Source organism: Rhinoraja longicauda, chromosome 23 (genome assembly GCF_053455715.1).
Source record: "Rhinoraja longicauda isolate Sanriku21f chromosome 23, sRhiLon1.1, whole genome shotgun sequence".
Classification (NCBI taxonomy): domain Eukaryota; kingdom Metazoa; phylum Chordata; class Chondrichthyes; order Rajiformes; family Arhynchobatidae; genus Rhinoraja; species Rhinoraja longicauda.
The window spans coordinates 598,683-619,317 of NC_135975.1; the positions used below are offsets into that span (position 1 = coordinate 598,683).

General features: G+C 52.2%; 1 protein-coding gene across 1 annotated transcript in view; it reads right to left on the bottom strand.

The window, feature by feature from the left end:
• Positions 1-1,178: 1,178 nt before the first annotated feature.
• The window catches only part of sema3d (sema domain, immunoglobulin domain (Ig), short basic domain, secreted, (semaphorin) 3D), a 90,797-nt gene continuing 71,340 nt past the window's right edge, over positions 1,179-20,635 (bottom strand). Inside the window, exons 16-18 of the mRNA XM_078420096.1 lie at positions 18,265-18,329; positions 16,724-16,857; positions 1,179-1,799 (exon numbers count right to left, since the gene is read on the bottom strand). Coding sequence (XP_078276222.1) covers positions 1,410-1,799; positions 16,724-16,857; positions 18,265-18,329 — 589 coding nt within the window. The 3' untranslated portion in view covers positions 1,179-1,409. The remainder of the gene's footprint in view (positions 1,800-16,723; positions 16,858-18,264; positions 18,330-20,635) is intronic.

A 20,635-nucleotide genomic window follows, 5' to 3' on the forward strand; every position in this document is an offset into this window, starting at 1 on the left:
GGGGGGTGTGGAGAGTGAGGGGGGTGTGGAGAGTGAGGGGGGTGTGGGGGGTGTGGAGAGTGTGGAGAGTGAGGGGGGGTGTGGAGAGTGAGGGGAGGTGTGGAGAGTGAGGGGAGGTGTGGAGAGTGAGGGGGTTGTGGAGAGTGAGGGGGGGTGTGGAGAGTGAGGGGGGGTGTGGAGAGTGAGGGGAGGTGTGGAGAGTGAGGGGGGGTGTGGAGAGTGAGGGGAGGTGTGGAGAGTGAGGGGGGGTGTGGAGAGTGAGGGGGGGTGTGGAGAGTGAGGGGGGGTGTGGAGAGTGTGGGGGTGAGGGGCGGTGTGGGGGGTGTGGGGGTGAGGGGCGGTGTGGGGGGTGTGGGGGTGAGGGGCGGTGTGGGGGGTGTGGGGGGTGTGGAGAGTGTGGAGAGTGTGGGGGGGGTGTGGGGGGTGTGGAGAGTGTGGAGAGTGTGGAGAGTGTGGGGGGGGTGTGGGGGGTGCGGAGAGTGTGGAGAGTGTGGAGAGTGAGGGGGGGTGTGGAGAGTGTGGGGGTGAGGGGCGGTGTGGGGGGTGTGGGGGGTGTGGAGAGTGTGGGGGTGAGGGGCGGTGTGGGGGGTGTGGGGGGTGTGGAGAGTGTGGAGAGTGAGGGGGGGTGTGGAGAGTGAGGGGGGGTGTGGAGAGTGAGGGGGGTGTGGAGAGTGAGGGGGTGTGGAGAGTGAGGGGGGTGTGGAGAGTGAGGGGGTTGTGGAGAGTGAGGGGGGTGTGGAGAGTGAGGGGGGGTGTGGAGAGTGAGGGGGGGTGTGGAGAGTGAGGGGAGGTGTGGAGAGTGAGGGGGGGTGTGGAGAGTGAGGGGAGGTGTGGGGTGGTGTGGAGAGTGTGGGGGGGGTGGAGAGTGAGGGGGGGTGTGGGGGGGTGTGGAGAGTGTGGGGGGGGTGGAGAGTGAGGGGGGGTGGTCAGCAGTGGCTTTAGCTTCTCGGTGAGGAGGGGGAGGGGGGGCAGGCTAGGCGTGGTACCGCTGGCTCTCGGTGAGGGAGGGGATGGGGAGGATGTCCAGCCTAGGTGAGGTGAGGGATGGGGGGATGGGGGTAGCATGAGGGGGGGGATAGGGTGATGGGGGGGTTGGGGTGGGATGGGGGGGTCTCCAGCTAGGCGTGGTGCCTCCGGTTCTCGTTGAGCGGTGGGATGGAGGGGGGGGATGGGGGGTGGGGATGATGGGGGGAGGTTGGGGGGGTGGGGGTTGGGGGGATGGGAGGGTTGGGGGGGAAGGGGGGGTCTCCGGCTAGGTGTGGTGCCTCCGGTTCTCAGGGAGGGGGGATGGGGGGAGGGGGGTTTGTGGGGGTGGGGGGGTTGGGGTGATGGAGGGGGAGGGGGGTTTGTGGGGGTGGGGGTTTGTGGGGATGGGGGGGTTGGGGTGATGGAGTGGGGGGGGTCTCCGGCTAGGTGTGATGCCTCCGGTTCCGGCTCTTCTTCATCTCCTGCATGTGCTTCCACTTGCCGGGCCCACGGTTCCTCTGACGCCTCTTGTCACGATGCCACAGCTGTTCGCAGTAATGGTCCAGGGTGAAGGTGCCGCTGGTCAGCAGCTGGACGTAGTCCTTGTAGCGGACGCGTGACTCGTGGCCAAAGTCACGGCCCCTGCTCTCCTCCTCCGCCCTCTGCCCGCCCTCCATCTGCTCGCTCTCGATCACCTTCAGTCTCAGCCGGCCGATGGTGTGGCTGAACGACTGCTCCTCGGCCTGGCACAGGTACAGCCCCGCGTCTCGCCGCTCCACGCTCCGGATCAGCAGCCCCTGATCCGTCCGGATCACCCTCTCATCGCCCCGAACCTGGGGAACAACCATCACACCCCGTTAATGCAGCTCAGCAACACATCAGCTGCATGCACAGCCTTTTAGAAACACAGAAACACAGACAATAGGTGCAGGAGGAGGCCACTCGGCCCTTCCAGCCAGCACCGCCATTCAATGTGTTGACAGCTGATCATCCACAATCAGTACCCCGTTCCTGCTTTCTCCCCATACCCCCTGATTCCGTTAGCCCTAAGAGCTAAATCTAACTCTCTCTTGAAACCATCCAGTGATTTGGCCTCCACTGCCTTCTGTGGCAGAGAATTCCACAGATTCACAACTCTCTGGGTGAAGAAGTTTTTCCTCGTCTCAGTCCTAAATGGAGGCCTTTCATTATTTGGTTAAGTTTCAATGAGGTCGCCCCTCATCCTTCTAAACTCGAAATATTTCAAGCATTTCTTTATCTTCAGCCGAGTTTCCAATTAGCTTTTCCAAGGAGCGTTCCTGTGTAGCCATTAATCAGTTATTGAAATAACTAATTAGAAACATCGATTCAAAAGTCTTCCTTTATATTTTCTTTGATAGCGCCATTAATATTGGAGCAATCATACTCCAGTGGTTCACTCTGAGGCAGCAACGATACAAGAGAGAATCAATACACATTAATCAAACCGCGCAGAGTATCTACAGCGAGCAAGCATTGGGTCCAAACTCTGAACCCATTGTAATGCTGATAAATTTTCATTTATTTGTACAGTGCTATTTAATTAGTTTTGTAATGGAAAATAATTGTTTAAAATGCGTTCTCAGTTTCATTTCATTTTGATGAATGTTTTAATCTCCAGAGTAGGTTCTTAAAATAACGATATGTAAAATTAATTTCTGAACAATGATATCTCATTACACTGTTGGGTTAGAAAGGGTGGCACGGTGGCGCAGCGGGTAGAGCTGCTGCTTCACAGCGCCAGAGACCCGGGTTCCATCCTGACTACGGGTGCTGCCTGTACGGAGTTTGTACGTTCTCCCCGTGACCTGCGTGGGTTTACTCCGGATTCCTCCCTCACTACAGAGACGTGCAGGTTTGTAGGTTAATTGGCTTTGGTAAAATTGTAAATTGTTCCCAGTGTTTAGTTTAGTTTAGAAATACAGCGCAGAAACAGGCCCTTCGGCCCACCGAGTCCATGCCGACCAGCGATCCCCGCATATTAACATTACCCCACGCACTCTAGAGACGATTTTTACATTTACCAAGCCAATTCACCTAGAAACCCGCACGTCTTTGGAGTGTGGAATGAAACCGGAGCACCCGGAGAAAACCCACGCAGGTCACGGGGAGAACATACAAACTCCGTACAGACAGCACCTGTAGTCAGGATGGAACCCGGGTCTCTGGTGCTGTGAGGCAGCAGCTCTACCTGCTGCATCACCGTGCCGCCCTGTGTGTGGGATAATGCTAGTGTGTTTCCGCGCTGTATCTCTAAACTAAACTGAACTAAAGTAAACTAATCTAAAGTAAAGATGTCGCAGGTTCAGCAGCTCTGTGGACTGTTTGGCAAGGTCTGACATTACAAATTAATCATCCTGTCATTGGCCTTTCCACGGCTAAAACAGTTCAGCTGTGTGGCGTGAAAACTGCAGATCAAAGCAGCCCACACTGCCACCACTAGTCGGTCAAGGACAGAGTGGGCGGAGCGTTTCAGATGCTGACTGACCCAAGTCCACAGCCCAGCAACAGTTTGTGTTCTAACGGACAATGTTCACAACAGACACCACCTTAGATTTACCAAATTCCAAATTTGAACGACCTCTTTCATTGGACTTGACTGGCTTTGTCTTGCACTAAACGTTATTCCCTTACATAGAGTCATAGAGTGATACGGTGTGCAAACAGGACCTTCGGCCCATCTCGCCCACACCGGCCAACATGTCCCAGCTACACTAGTCCCACCTGCCTGCGTTTGGTCCATATCCCTCCAAACCTGTCCTATCCATGTACCTGTCTTAACTGTTTCTTAAACATTGGGATAGTCCCAGCCTCAACTACCTCCTCTGGCAGCTCGTTCCAAACACCCACCACCCTCTGTGTGAACGTTACCCCTCAGATTCGTATTAAATCTTTTCCCCTTCATCTTGAACCTACGTCCTCTGGTCCTCGATTCCCCAACTCTGGGCAAGAGACTCTGTGCATCTACCCGATCTGTTCCTCTGATGATTTTATACTGTTCTATGTTCTTTCAGACCTGTGATGTTCTCAGACGGCGGGAAGTGAAATGCTGCAGTTCTCTCTCCCTCCCTCTCTCCCTGCCCCCCCCCCCATGGTGCAAAGGGGAAAGTGGATGTTTGTTTTGTCTGTCACGCAGTCACGGTGTTGAGAGGATCGTGCGGTGAAAGTAAACACATGGCAGGGGATCACGGACATCTGGCAACCCATTCCCATGAGCACTGAGAGCTTCACACACCCCCTCACCCCGGCAACTCACAGTCACAGAGTGACACAGTATGGAAACAGGCCCTTCACCCAACCTGCCCACACCGGCCAACATGCCCCATCTACACTAGTCACAGAGTCACAGAGTGACACAGTGTGGAAACAGGCCCTTCACCCAACCTGCCAACACCAGCCAACATGCCCCATCTACACTAGTCACAGAGTGACATAGTGTGGAAACAGGCCCATCACCCAACCTGCCCACACCGGCCAACATGCCCCATCTACACTAGTCACAGAGTGACACAGTGTGGAAACAGGCCCTTCACCCAACCTGCCCATACTGGCCAACATGCCCCATCTACACTAGTCACAGAGTGACACAGCACGGAAACAGGCCCTTCACCCAACCTGCCCACACCAGCCAACATGCCCCATCTACACTAGTCACAGAGTGACACAGTGTGGAAACAGGCCCATCACCCAACCTGCCCACACCAGCCAACATGCCCCATCTACACTAGTCACAGAGTGACACAGCACGGAAACAGGCCCTTCACCCAACCTGCCCACACCGGCCAACATGCCCCATCTACACTAGTCATAGAGTCACAGAGTGACACAGTGTGGAAACAGGCCCATCACCCAACCTGCCCACACCGGCCAACATGCCCCATCTACACTAGTCATAGAGTCACAGAGTGACACAGTGTGGAAACAGGCCCTTCACCCAACCTGCCCATACTGGCCAACATGCCCCATCTACACTATTCCTACCTGCCCGCATTTGGCCCCTATCCCTCTAAAGTTGTCCTATCCATGTACCTGTGTAACTGTTTCTTAAATGTTGGGATAGTCCCAGCCTCAATTACCTCCTCCGGCAGCTCGTTCCATCCTACACCAACCACCCTTTGTGTGAAAAAGTTACCCCTCAGGTTCCTATTAAATCTTTTGCCCTTCACCTTGCACACATGTCCTCTGGTCCTCGATTCCTCTACTCTGGGCAAGAGACTCTGTGTGCCTAGCGGGTCTATTCCTCTCATGACGTACAGGGCACTGCTGCTGGTCAGGATGTTACTTCCACTGGGCAGCAGCTGAACACAGGCCGTCGGTGTTAGTCTTACGCCCATCAGGGTAACTCCCCTTCCACCCAGGGGCTGTGTGACTGGCCGACAGGTTTCCGTTTACAAAAGATTCTGCTTGTTCCCAGGAGGTGACCGGCTGGGAACCAGAACTCGGACGGCAGCCCCGACACTAAAGGCCAAGGGGCATCCATCCCGCTGAGCAGATTGGTTGCAGTAAGGACACCCCCTGTTCCACCCCCCCTCCACTTCCTTTTGGAGGCAGTAATGAGATCCAGGGGATACATCATGTTCAGGCATAATCACCACCCTGACCTCCTGCCTAACGTCACAATATTTAGAGTTGAAACACAAATGTTTCACCACTTCAAAGGATTTCAACAACGGCATGTCTTCAAGACCTGCAAAAGGCCTGGACAGAGTGGATGTGGAGCGGATGTTTCCACTAGTGGGAGAGTCTAGGACCACAGGGTCTAGACCACAGGGTCGTGCCGAACACGATGCCAATTTTAAACCAATCTCATCAAAGATCTTATTAAAACCCTGACTAATATCCAAACAGACACAAAATTCTGGAGTAACTCAGCGGAACAGGCAACATCTCTGGAGAGAAGGAATGGGTGACGTTTCGGGTCGAGACCCTTCTTCAACCCAACCCAAAACATCAATCATTCCTTCCCCCCAGAGACGCTGCCTGCCCTCCAAATGTATACAGCATCCACGGACATTGTGGGCCGAAGGGCCTGTTTCCACGCTGTATCTCTAAACTAAACTAATTGAAGAGTGTGCCTGTTTAGAGCAACAGAGTCAATACACTCCGTCCCTCAGTTTAAGTTTAGTGTATTGTCACAGTGAAAAGCTTTTGTTGCATGATAACCAGTCAGCGGAAAGACAATACATGATTACATTGAGCCGTCCACAGTGAACAGCTACAGGATAAGGGGAATAACATTTAGTGCAAGGTAAAGCCAGTAAAGTCCAATCAAGGATAGTCCGAGGGTCACCAATGAGGTAGATAGTAGTTCAGCACTGCTCTCTGGTTGTGGTAGGATGGTTCAGTTGCCTGATAACAGCCGGGAAGAAACTGTCCCTGAATCTGGAGGTGTGCGTTTTCATACTTCTGTACCTCTTGCCCGATGGGAGAGGGGAGAAGAGGGAGTGGCCGGGGTGAGACTGGTCCTTGATTATGCTGCTGGCCTTGCCGAGGCAGCGTGAGGTGGAGATGGAGTTGATGGAAGGGAGGATAGTTTGTGTGATGGTCTGGGCTGCTGGCCTTGCCGAGGCAGCGTGAGGTGGAGATGGAGTTGATGGAAGGGAGGATAGTTTGTGTGATGGTCTAGGCTGCTGGCCTTGCCGAGGCAGCGTGGGAATAACATGAATAACATTTAGTCCAGATGTACTGCAGGTGGGATTCTCTGCCACAGAAGGCAGTGGAGGCCAATTCACTGGATGTTTTCAAGAGAGAATTAGATTTAGCTCTTAGGGCTAACGGAATCAAGGGACATGGGGAGAAAGCAGGAACGGAGTACTGATGGTGGATGATCAGCCATGATCATATTAGAAACATAGAAACATAGAAAATAGGTGCAGGAGTAGGCCATTCGGCCCTTCGAGCATGCACCGCCATTCAATATGATCATGGCTGATCATCCAGCTCAGTAACCCGTACCTGCCTTCTCTCCATACCCCCTGATCCCTTTAGCAAAAAGGGCCACATCTAACTCCCTCTTAAATATAGCCAATGATCTGGCCTCAACTACCTTCTGTGGCAGAGAATTCCACAGATTCACCACTCTGTGTGAAGAAATGTTTTCCCATCTCGGTCCTAAAAGACTTCCCCCTTATCCTTAAGCTGTGACCCCTGGTTCTGGACTCCCCCAACATCGGGAACAATCTTCCCGCATCTAGCCTCTCCAACCCCTTAAGAATTTTATATGTTTCTATAAGATCCCCCCTCAGTCTTCTAAATTCCAGCGAGTACAAGCCTAGTCTATCCAGTCTATTGAATGGCGGTGCTGGCTCGAAGGGCCGAATGGCCTACTCCTGCACCTATTTTCTATGTTTCCGTGTCTCTGTCTCCGTGACTCTGTGTTCCCGTGTCTCTGCCCGTGTCTCTGTGACTCTGTGACTCTGTGTTCCCGTGTCTGTCTATGTGTCTCCGTGTCTCTCTCTCTGTGACTCTGTGTTCCCGTGTCTCTGTCCGTGTCTCTGTGACTCTGTGACTCTGTGTCTCTGTGTTTCTATGTCCTTCAATCTGCCATCATCCCTCCCACACCATCGTGATCAACATACCCCGCAGATAAATAACACACCAGCGCGGTTCATTTCCTGGGGTGTCATCTGCAGATTATGGATGCCTTGCCGATCTATAATTCTGATTGCAGTCTGCTTTCGTTTGATCAAAGTAGCTATGATTGGAAACATATTCCTGAACCTCGGATTTACTTTGATGAAAATGAAGTTCCATAAACAAAGGATGAATGATTTTGTCTGAAAGAGCAGTATATGTTCAGTACAATCACAAGAACCTCATAACCTCTAGCACCAAGTCCCCTGAGGATACAAGTTACAGTGAAATGTCCAGACATTCATTAAACTGTTTATCTGTGGCAGATTCTCAGTTAACTGTGGAGAGGCTCAGATCCAGCCCTGCAATACACCAACTCTTGTAGAGTCACGGAGCTGTACAGTACGGAAACAGGCCCTTCGGCCCTCCTTGTCCATGCTGACCCAGTTCATAAGAATAAGGGGTCAGCCATTTAGGACTGAGATGAGGTAAAACGTTTTCACCCAGAGAGTTGTGAATCTGTGGAATTCTCTGCCACAGGGTGACACGGTGGCGCAGTAGTTGAGTTGCTGCCTTATAGCGAATGCAGCGCCGGAGACTCAGGTTCGATCCTGACTACGGGCGCCGTCTGTACGGAGTTTGTACGTTCTCCCCGTGACATGCATGGGTTTTCTCCGAGACCTTCGGTTTCCTCCCACACTCCAAAGACGTACAGGTATGTAGGTTAGTTGACTGGGTAAAATGTAAAAATTGTCCCTAGTGTGTGTAGGATAGTGTTAATGTGCGGGGATCGCTGGGCGGCACGGACCCGGTGGGCCGAAGGGCCTGTTTCCGCGCTGTATCTCTAAAAAAAAAGAAGGCAGTGGAGGCCAATTCACTGGATGTTTTCAAGAGAGAGTTAGATTTAGCTCTTAGGGCTAACGGAATCAAATGATACGAGGAGAAAGCAGGAACGGGGTACTGATTTTAGATGATCAGCCATGATCACATTGAATGGCTGTGCTGGCTCGAAGGGCCGAATGGCCTACTCCTGCACCTATTTTCTATGTTTCTCTGTTTCTATGAATGATAGGAGACAATTTAGGCCATTCGGCCCATCAAGTCTACTCCGCCATTCAATCATGACTGATCTATCCTTCCCTTTCAACTCTATTCTCCTGCCTTCTCCCCAGAACCACTGACACCCGAACTAATCAAGAACCTACCTGCCCCTGCCTTAGGTATGTTCAATGATTGGTAAATTGGCATATGGGGTTAGTCCCATTTGCCTGTATTTGGCCCCTGACCCTCTAAACCCGTCGTATTCTCTAAACCCTTCCCACTCTCTAAACCCTTCCTAAATGTCTTTTGAAAGTCGTAACTGTATCTGTTTCTCTGGCTTCCTCCGGCAGCTCGTTCCAGATACGGACCTCCCTCTGAGTGAAAAAGTTACCCCTGAGAACCCTTTTAAAGATGCCCCATCTAAGGTGGTCCAAGCGTTACACACGTCCCATGTTGGTTGGCGTGGACAAGATGGGCCGAAGGGCCTGTTCCACGCTAAATGACTGCTGCCTCACAGCGCCAGAGACCCGGGTTTGATCCTGACTACGGGTGCTGTCTATATGGAGTTTGTACGTTCTCCCCGTGACCTGTGTGGGTTTTCTCTGAGATCTTCGGTTTCCTTCCACGCCCCGAAGACGTGCAAGTTTGTAGGTTAAGTGGCTCGGTTTCAATGTAAATTGCCCCGTGTGTGTGTGGATAGTGTTTGTGTGTGTGGATAGTGTTTGTGTGTGTGGATAGTGTTTGTGTGTGTGGATAGTGTTTGTGTGTGTGGATAGTGTTTGTGTGTGTGGATAGTGTTTGTGTGTGTGGATAGTGTTTGTGTGTGTGGATAGTGTTTGTGTGTGTGGATAGTGTTTGTGTGTGTGGATAGTGTTTGTGTGTGTGGATAGTGTTTGTGTGTGTGGATAGTGTTTGTGTGCAGGGATCTGTTTCCACACTGTATGACTATCCCTTTAAACCAAGCCTATTGATATATCTGTCCAAATGTCCTTTACAAGTCACAATTGTAACCACTTCTATAGTGCCCTCTGGCAGCTCATTCCAGTCACAATCAATGTGATTCGGCCCATCAAATCAACGCCGCCATTCAATCATGGCTGATCTATCTCTCCCTCCTAACCCCATTCTCCTGCCTTCTCCCCATAACCCCTGACACCCGCACTAATCAACAATCTGTCGATCTTAAATATACCCATTGACTTGGCCTCCACAGCCGTCTGTGGCAATGAATTCCACAGATTCACCACCCTCTGACTAAAGAAATTCCTCCTCATCTCCTTCCTAAAAGAACGTCCTTTAATTCTAAGGCTGTGACCAGCGAGTACAGGCCCAGTCCCATCAAACGCTCATCATATGATAACCCCCACACATTCCTGGGATCGTTCTTGTAAACCTTCTCTGGACCCTCTCCAGAGCCAGCACATCCTTCCTCAGATGTGGGAGCGTCTAGGACCAGAGGTCAGAGCCTCAGAATCTTGGGATGTTCAAGACTAGAGGGTGCAGCTTTAAGGTGAGAGGGGCAAAGTTTAAAGGAGATGTGTGGGGCAGGTTTATTACACAGAGGGGGGTGGGGGCCTGGAACGTGCTGCCAGGGGTGGGGGTGGAGGCAGATACGATAGTGGTGTTTCAGAGGCTTTTAGACAGGAGCGTGGATACGCGGGGAATGGAGGGACATGGATCACGTGCAGGCGGAGGGGGTTAGTTTAACTTGGCATCATGTCCAGCACGGACATTGTGGGCCGAAGGGCCTGTTCTTGTGCTGTACTGTTCTATGTCCTATGTTCTAATCACAATCAATCCCCCTGCCCACCCCCCTGTTTGGGTGCATCTACCATCTGTTTCATGCAAACATATTTTCATTTTTCTTGAGTTACAAACAGCATTGGTATCCCAACAGATTACAGGTCTCCAGGTTTACAGATCCTGGTTTAGCATCTCAAACACAGCTCACAAAGATCAAAGGGATTTAAAGGTAACGTCCACTAACCCTTGTATCCCCTCTCTCCCCCCTCTCTTCCCGCCCCTCCCCCACCCAAGTCATTGTACTAGTTTCACTGTCGTCTTGTTGAGTCTCGTTGTCTGTAACTCGTTTTCACCGCGGCCCACAGCTGATAGTGGCCCGCTTCCTTTATCATCGATACTTTTTTGTTTCATTCATCATCTTTCATTCATTTGTTCCATTTCTCTCTACATCACTGTCTATATCTCTCGTTTCCCTTTACCTTGACTCTCAGTCTGAAGAAGGGTCTCCACTCTATTCCTTCTCTCTGGAGATGCTGCTGAGTTACTCCAGCACTTTGTGCCTATCTTGGGTCTAAACCAGCATCTGCAGTTCCTTCCTCCACCTTAAAGGTACCTATCGGTCTTGAGGTGTTGGAAGATAAGATTAATTGTAATCATATGTTAAACTGTGGATTGTGGATGATCAGGCATGATCACAATGAATGGCGGTGCTGGTTCGAAGGGCCAAATGGCCTCCTCCTGCACCTATTGTCTACGTTTCTATCTATGTTTCTATGTAACTGTACATTTAGTCTTGGAAGTGATTTATTTAAAAGGTCTAAACAACTGCCTGCACTGTTCCTGCTTCTCTAATGATGGTCAAAGTGCACGACTGGATGGATGCAATGGTTATTGCTTCAATTGGTGCTGGCACACACATTGTGCCCAGTTACACACACACTGTGCCCAGTTACACACACGCTCTGTGCCCAGTTACACACACACACACACACTGTGCCCAGTTACACACCCACTGTGCCCAGTTACACACACACACACTGTGCCCAGTTACACACCCACTGTGCCCAGTTACACACACACTGTGCCCAGTTACACACACACTGTGCCCAGTTACACACACTGTGCCCAGTTACACACACACTGTGCCCAGTTACACACACACACACTGTGCCCAGTTACACACACACTGTGCCCAGTTACACACACACACACTGTGCCCAGTTACACACACACTGTGCCCAGTTACACACACACACACACTGTGCCCAGTTACACACACACTGTGCCCAGTTACACACACACTGTGCCCAGTTACACACACACACACTGTGCCCAGTTACACACACACTGTGCCCAGTTACACACACACACACTGTGCCCAGTTACACACACACTGTGCCCAGTTACACACACACACACTGTGCCCAGTTACACACACTGTGCCCAGTTACACACACACTGTGCCCAGTTATACACACTGTGCCCAGTTACACACACACTGTGCCCAGTTACACACACTGTGCCAAGTTACACACACACTGTGCCCAGTTACACACACACACTGTGCCCAGTTACACACACACTGTGCCCAGTTACACACACACTGTGCCCAGTTACACACACACTGTGCCCAGTTACACACACACACACTGTGCCCAGTTACACACACACTGTGCCCAGTTACACACACACACACACTGTGCCCAGTTACACACACACTGTGCCCAGTTACACACACACTGTGCCCAGTTACACACACACACACTGTGCCCAGTTACACACACACTGTGCCCAGTTACACACACACTGTGCCCAGTTACACACACACACACTGTGCCCAGTTACACACACACTGTGCCCAGTTACACACACACACTGTGCCCAGTTACACACACACACACTATGCCCAGTTACACACACACTGTGCCCAGTTACACACACACTGTGCCCAGTTACACACACACTGTGCCCAGTTACACACACACACACTGTGCCCAGTTACACACACACTGTGCCCAGTTACACACACACTGTGCCCAGTTACACACACACTGTGCCCAGTTACACACACACTGTGCCCAGTTACACACACACTGTGCCCAGTTACACACGCACACTGTGCCCAGTTACACACACACACACTATGCCCAGTTACACACACACTGTGCCCAGTTACACACACACTGTGCCCAGTTACACACACACTGTGCCCAGTTACACACACACACACTGTGCCCAGTTACACACACACTGTGCCCAGTTACACACACACTGTGCCCAGTTACACACACACTGTGCCCAGTTACACACACACTGTGCCCAGTTACACACACACTGTGCCCAGTTACACACACACACACTGTGCCCAGTTACACACACACACAGTGCCCAGTTACACACACACTGTGCCCAGTTACACACGCTCTGTGCCCAGTTACACACACACTGTGCCCAGTTACACACACACTATGCCCAGTTACACACACACTGTGCCCAGTTACACACACACTGTGCCCAGTTCCACACACACACACTGTGAAGCGTGGGAACCCATTGCTTTGCTCCCAGTTACATTCCCTGCTCCCGCAAGCCTGATGATGCTGTTGATGTTCGCATCATGTAGGAGCGAGGTTGTGAAATGGCCCCCATAAATAACACACAACAGAAAGAATAAGTGGGGGGCAGAAGGTCATGAGGGATAGCAGCAGAATTAGGCCATTCGGCCCCTCAAGTCTACTCCGCCATTCAATCATGGCTGATCTATATCTCCCTCCTAACCCCATTCTCCTGCCTTCTCTCCATAACCCCTGACACCCACACTAATCAACAATCTATCTATCTCTGCCTTAAAAATACCCACTGACTTGTGGCCTCCACAGCCGTCTGTGGCAAAGAATTCCACAGATTCACCACCCTCTGACTAAAGATATTTCTCCTCGTCTCCTTCCTAAATGAATGTCCTTTAATTCTGAGGCTGTGACCTCTAGTCCTAGACTCTCCCACCAGTGGAAACATCCTCTCCACATCCACTCTATCCAGGCCTTTCACTATTCTGTACGTTTCAATGAGGTCCCCCCTCATTCTTCTAAACTCCAGCGAGTACAGGCCCAGTGCTGACAAACGCTCATCATAGGTTAACCCACTCATTCCTGGGATTGTTCTTGTAAACCTCCTCTGGACCCTCTCCAGAGCCAGCACATCCTTCCTCAGATACGGGGCCCAAAACTGCTCACAGTACTGCTGGCCAGCGCCTTGTAGAGCCTCAGCATTACATCCCTGTGTTGTATACAAGCCCTCTTGAAATAAATGCGAGCATTGAGTTTGCTTTCTTTCAGTCACAGCGCAGTTTGTTTCAGAGCCAAAGATAGTAATCATTGTGGCTCTAACTGCAATCCTGTCTTACAGTGATACAGCGTGGAAACAGACTCTTCGGCCCAACTTGCCCACACCGGCCAACATGCCCCATCTACACTGGTCCCACCTGCCCACACCGACCAACATGCCCCATCTACACTAGTCCCACCTGCCCACACCGGCCAACATGCCCCATCTACACTGGTCCCACCTGCCCACACCGGCCAACATGCCCCATCTACACTAGTCCCACCTGCCCACACCGACCAACATGCCCCATCTACACTAGTCCCACCTGCCCACACCGGCCAACATGCCCCATCTACACTGGTCCCACCTGCCCACACCGACCAACATGCCCCATCTACACTAGTCCCACCTGCCCACACCGGCCAACATGCCCCATCTACACTGGTCCCACCTGCCCACACCGACCAACATGCCCCATCTACACTAGTCCCACCTGCCCACACCGACCAACATACCCCATCTACACTAGTCCCACCTGCCCACACCGACCAACATACCCCATCTACACTAGTCCCACCAAACATGTCCTATCCATGTACCTTTCTAACGGTTTCTTAAACGTTGTGATCGTCCCAGCCTCAACTACCTCCTCTGGCAGCTCGTTCCATACACCCACCACCCTTACGTTGCTATTGAACAACTCCAGTTCCATTTGCTCTACGTGTAAACGTTTGAAGCTGGAGCAACATTCTTTCCCAAATGTAATAGTTACTCTGAGCATGGACACAAAAAGCTGGAGTAACTCAGCGGGTAAACCAGCATCTCTGGAGATCAGCAATGGGTGATGTTTTGGGTTGAGATTGAGATTCAGGGGTGAGTGAGACACAGAGACAAGTGCAAGGGGAAGGTGGAAAATAGTTACTCTCTCTTTTTTCAGCTTTCTTCTCCCCCCACATACAGCGGGTAGAGTTGCAGCCTCACGGCGCCAGAGACCCGGGTCCCATCCCGACTACGGGTGCTGTCTGTACGGAGTTTGCACGTTCTCCCCGTGACCTGCGTGGGGTTTCTCCGCGTGCTCCGGTTTCATCCCACACTCCAAAGACGTGCAGGTTTGTAGGTAAATTGGCTTGGTATACATGTAACAATTGTCTCTCGTGTGTGTAGGATAGTGTTAGTGTGTGGGGATCACTGGTCGGTGTGGACTCGGTGGGTCGAAGGGCTTGTTTCCGCGCTGTATCTCTAAACTAAACTAACTTAAAACTAGACTGCAGGCATTAAAACCCCAGCGATGGTTAATCAAGTGTGGGAGAAACAACATGCCGGGCGGGCAGTGACACTGGTCTGTGGCGGCTCGGATCATTAGCAACCTGAGTGCTCACACAAGATGAAAGCAGCTTCTAAAACAACAATGAACATGTGGGGACTCACTCACTCACTCACTCACACTTTGAAGAGCCAGATTGAAATGCTTTGGCACTCTCAGCCTGTGAGTGTTAATCGTGCGTGAGAATGCTCGTAAATGGTACAAGATCACCCCTCTCTATCTCACGTAGACACAGAGTGCTGGAGTAACTCAGTGGGTCAGGCAGCATCTGTGGAGAACACGGATAGGTGATTTTTCACAGAGTGCTGGAGTAACTCAGTGGGACAGGCAGCATCTGTGGAGAACATGGATAGGTGACGTTTCACAGAGTGCTGGAGTAACTCAGTGGGACAGGCAGCATCTCGGGAGAGAAGGAATGAGTGAGGTTTTGGGTCGAGACCCTTCTTCAGACTGATGTCAGGGGAGGGGGTGGAACAACAGCAACCTCACCTTCCCTCCAACTGACTGCAGAATGAAAGTTGCCCTCACAGAGAACGCCCATCAACACCTCCAGCTGCTGAGAAGATTGGCGAGAGTCAGTCTGTTGGTGAATACACTATCCTACTGGTACAGGTGTTGGGGACAGAGCACACTGACTGGTTGCATCACGGCCTGGTTCAGCAACTCAAACGCCCAGGAACCAAGGAGACCACCGAGTGGTGGACCCTGCCCGGTCCATCAGAGATGCCTCAACTACCTCCTCCGGCAGCTCGTTCCATGCACCCACCACCCTCCGAGCGAGAACGTTGCCCCTCAGGTTCCTATTAAACCTTTCCCCTCTCACCTTAAACCCATGTCCTCTGGTTCTTGATTCCGCTACTCTGGGCAAGAGATTGTGTGCCTTCATCCTCTCTCTCTCCCCCCACCTTAAACCTCTGCCCCAGAGTTCCTGATTCCCTTGACTTTAGTTTAGTTTAGTTTAGAGATACAGCACAGAAACAGGCCCTCTGGCCCACCGAGTCCGCACCGACCAGCGATCCCCGCACACTAACACTATCCTACACACACTAGGGACAATTTACATTTACACCAAGCAAATTAACCCACAAACCTGCACGTCTTTGGAGTGTGGGAGGAAACCGGAGCACCCGGAGAAAACCCACACAGGTCACGGGGAGAACGTGCAAACTCCGTACAGACAACGCCCGTAGTCAAGATGGAATACGGGTCTCTGGCGCTGTGAGGCAGCAGCTCTACCCACTGCACCACCGTGCCCGCCTTACTCCATCTCCCCACGGACTCCATTCCCAGCCAACTTGGTACCTGGCCACTTCCCAAAGACCCAGAGGCCGTGGACTGAACACAGCTGAGAACACACAGTCACGGACCCTACCCCCCCCGGCATCCCCCCTCAGTGAGGACGAGCCATGGACCCTGCACCCCCCCCGGCAGCCCCCCTCAGTGAGGATGAGTCACGGACCCTACCCCCCCGGCAGCCCCCCTCAGTGAGGACGAGTCACGGACCCGGCAGCCCCCCTCAGTGAGGACGAGCCATGGACCCTACCCCCCCCGGCAGCCCCCCTCAGTGAGGACGAGCCATGGACCTTGCCCCCCCGGAAGCCCCCCTCAGTGAGGACGAGTCACGGACCCTACCCCCCCGGCAGCCCCCCTCAGTGAGGACGAGTCACGGAGCCTGCCCCCCGGCAGCCCCCCTCAGTGAGGACGAGTCACGGACCCGGCCCCCTAGCAACCTACCTCTTCACGATCGTCCGTGGAGCGCTGAACGAACCAGCGGATGGCTGCCTGCTGGGAGTTGGGGATGCATTCCAGGAACGTTGCATTAAACTCAATGCCGAAGAGAAGCTTCTCCTCGCTGTCCTTGTTCATGCCTGCCAACCACAAGAGCAACATCAGCAGCGGGCAATGCAGATGCACATGTGTGTGCGTGTGTGTACATACCCTGCCAACCACAAGAGCAACGGGCAATGCAGATGCACATGTGTGTGCGTGTGTACATCCGCACACTGACTTGTTTTTATCCCGTGTTATATTATATCCTGTATCACGTGTACTATGGTGACACATTCTGTTATGCGGCTGCAAGTAAGTGTGCTATTGTTCAGTCTGGGACACACGACAATAAGGAAGAAGGGTCTCGACTCGAAACGTCACCTATCCATGTTCTCCACAGATGCTGCTTGACCCACTGAGTTACTCCAGCACTCTGTGAAACGTCACCTATCCATGTTCTCCACAGATGCTGCCTGACCCACTGAGTTACTCCAGCGTTTTGTGTCTATCTTCGGTTTTAAACCAGCATCTGCTGTTCCTTCCTAAACATTACCAAACATCTTCTCTGTATCACAACTTCCTGCAGAGACTAGCCTGGAAGATGTTGGCAATAAATTATATGACTCTTAGCAAAGTAATGAAGAGTTATGGCTGCTTGCTTTGCTGCCAACAGCAGGAACCACTACACATACAGTGGGCAAGCAAACCGTACTGACCGGACCTCAACGCCCACATCTCACTCCGCTGGAGGGGTCCAGAGCCACCCAGATCCCAAGCCCATCCATGGACATCCTGAGGCAAGGTCCATAACTCTGCCCCTCCTACAACCATCTCCAAATGTCAGCATGTACAGAATCATGAGCAATAGATCGGTTAGACGCACAGAGTCTCTTGCCCAGAGTAGGGGAATCGAGGACCAGAGGACACAGGTTCAAGGTGAAGGGGAATAGATTTAATGTGAATCTTTTCCACACAGTGGGTGGTGGGTGTGTGGAATGAGCTGCCGGAGGAGGTAGTTGAGGCTGGGACTATCCCAACGTTTCAGAAACAGTTAGACAGGTACATGGATAGGACAGGTTTGGAGGGATGTGGACCAAACGCAGGCAGGTGGGACTAGTGTAGCTGGAACATGTTGGCTGGTGTGGGTGTTGGGCGGGGGGCCTGTCGCCGTGCCGTGCTGGGCTGGGTGAGTGTGGGTGTTGGGCGGGGGGCCTGTTTCTGGGCTGAGTGACTGTGTGTGTGTGGGTGTGAGGGTGTTGGGCGGGGGGCCTGTTGCCGTGCTGTGCTGGGCTGTGCTGGGCCGTGCTGGGCTGGGTGTGTGTGGGTGTTGGGCGGGGGGCCTGTTTCTGGGCTGGGTGTGTGTGGGTGTTGGGCGGGGGGCCTGTTGCCGTGCTGTGCTGGGCTGTGCTGGGCCGTGCTGGGCTGGGTGTGTGTGGGTGTTGGGCGGGGGGCCTGTTTCTGGGCTGGGTGTGTGTGGGTGTTGGGCGGGGGGCACTGATACTCACTGTCTTCCAGATCCCAGCACTGAGTGATGGGGTCTCCATGCTTCACGTCCTGACGCCGGGACCGTCTGTACAAACAACATAACTGCCAGTGAAACACCACGCCACACTCTCACACATCAAACAGTCAGGAGGAAGAAGAAAATCACCAACGCAGAACGGCTCAGACTGTGCAAATGTTTTTGCAGTTTGTTGCTGTGAGCTTTACTGACTTTGACGATAGGCGTAGCTGCAATATCACATACTAGCCCTGTTACACTGCAGTCTTGTGAACGTATACATAGTGGTTGATAAGCACTCACTCCCACCTGATACCCCAGTGTGCCTCTAACAAATGGAGCTGTAAGCTGCATCATTTGGGGGCGGCACGGTGGTGCAGCGGGTAGAGCTGCTGCCTCACGGCGCCAGAGACCCGGGTTCCATCCTGACTACGGGTGCTGTCAGTACGGAGTTTGTACGTTCTCCCCGTGACCTGCGTGGGTTTTCTCCGGGTGCTCCGGTTTTCTCCCACACACCAAAGACGTACATGTTTGCAAGTTAATTGGCTTCACTAAATTGTCCGTAGTGTGTGTAGGTTAGTGTTAGTGTGTGGGGATCGCTGGTCGGTGCAGACTCGGTGGGCCGAAGGGCCTGTTTCTGCACTGTAACTCTAAAACTAAAAACTACAACTAAATAATTTGAAGGACAACTACTTCCTTATATCGGTCACACATCACTTGATTCATCTCCACGCCATTTGTCTGATAACCCATTTCAAAATTGGTAACATTTCACAGTTCCTGGATTTTTATTTAAGATTCTGAATAAAGTTGTCAAATTTACAGAGCTGTTGACAGCCCCAAAGTTAAACTGGTTTTTGGTCAGGTGCAGGTGGAGGAGATTACATTAACTTTGCACAATGTTCAGCACTTTGAGTCCTGGCAACATCCTCGTAAATCTTCTCTGTACCCTTTCCAGCTTGACAACATCTTTCCTATAACATGGTGCCCAGACATGAACACGTACTCTAAATGCGGCCTCACCAACGCCTTATACAACTGTAGCATGACCTCCCAACTTTGATGCTGTTCATAAGGGATAGGAGCAGAATTAGGCCATTCGGCCCATCAAGTCTACTCCACCATTCAATCATGGCTGATCTATCTTCCCCTCTCAACCCCATTCTCCTGCCTTCTCCCCATAACCCCTGACACCCGCACTAATCAACCATCTATCAACCTCTGCCTTAAAAATACCCACTGACTTGTGGCCTCCGCAGCCGTCTGTGGCAATGAATCCCACAGATTCACCACCCTCTGGCTAAAGAAATTCCTCCTCATCTCCTTCCTAAATCCACTCTATCCAGGCCTTTCACTATTCCGCACATTTCAATGAGGTCCCCCCTCATCCTTCTAAACTCCAGCGAGTACAGGCCCAGTGCCCACAAATGCTCATCATATGTTAACCCACTCATTCCTAGGATCATTCTCGTAAACCTCCTCTGGACTCTCTCCAGAGCCAGCACATCCTTCCTCAGATCTGGGGCCCAAAACTGCTCACAATATTCCAAATGCGGCCTGACCAGCGCCTTGTACAGCCTCAGCATTACACACACCCCCGTGACCAGCGCCTTATACAGCCCCAGCATTACACACACCCCTGTGACCAGCGCCTTGTACAGCCCCAGCATTACACCCCCCCTGTGACCAGCGCCTTATACAGCCCCAGCATTACACCCACCCCTGTGACCAGCGCCTTGTACAGCCCCAGCATTACACCCATCCCTGTGACCAGCGCCTTGTACAGCCCCAGCATTACACACCCCCCTGTGACCAGCGCCTTGTACAGCCCCAGCATTACACACCCCCCTGTGACCAGCGCCTTGTACAGCCCCAGCATTACACACCCCCCTGTGACCAGCGCCTTGTACAGCCCCAGCATTACACACACCCCTGTGACCAGCACCTTGTACAGCCCCAGCATCACATCCCTGTGACCAGCGCCTTATACAGCCCCAGCATGACATCCCTGTTTTTGTATACAAGCCCTCTTGAAATTAATGCTAGCATTGCGTTTGCTTTCTTTACTGCCGATTCGACTTGCAGATTAACTTGTTGGGAATCCTGCACCAGCTCCCAAGTCCCTTTACACCTCCGATTTCTGGATTCGCTCCCCATTTAGAAAATAGTCTACTATTCCTACTAATGTCCTTTAATTCTGAGGCTGTGCCCTCTGGTCCTAGACTCTCCCACTAGTGAAAACATCCTCTCCACATCCACTCTATCCAGGCCGCTCACTATTCGGTAAGTTTCAATGAGGTCACCCCTCATCCTTCTAAACTCCAGCGAGTACAGGCCCAGTGCCCACAAACGCTCATCTTTTGTTAACCCACTCA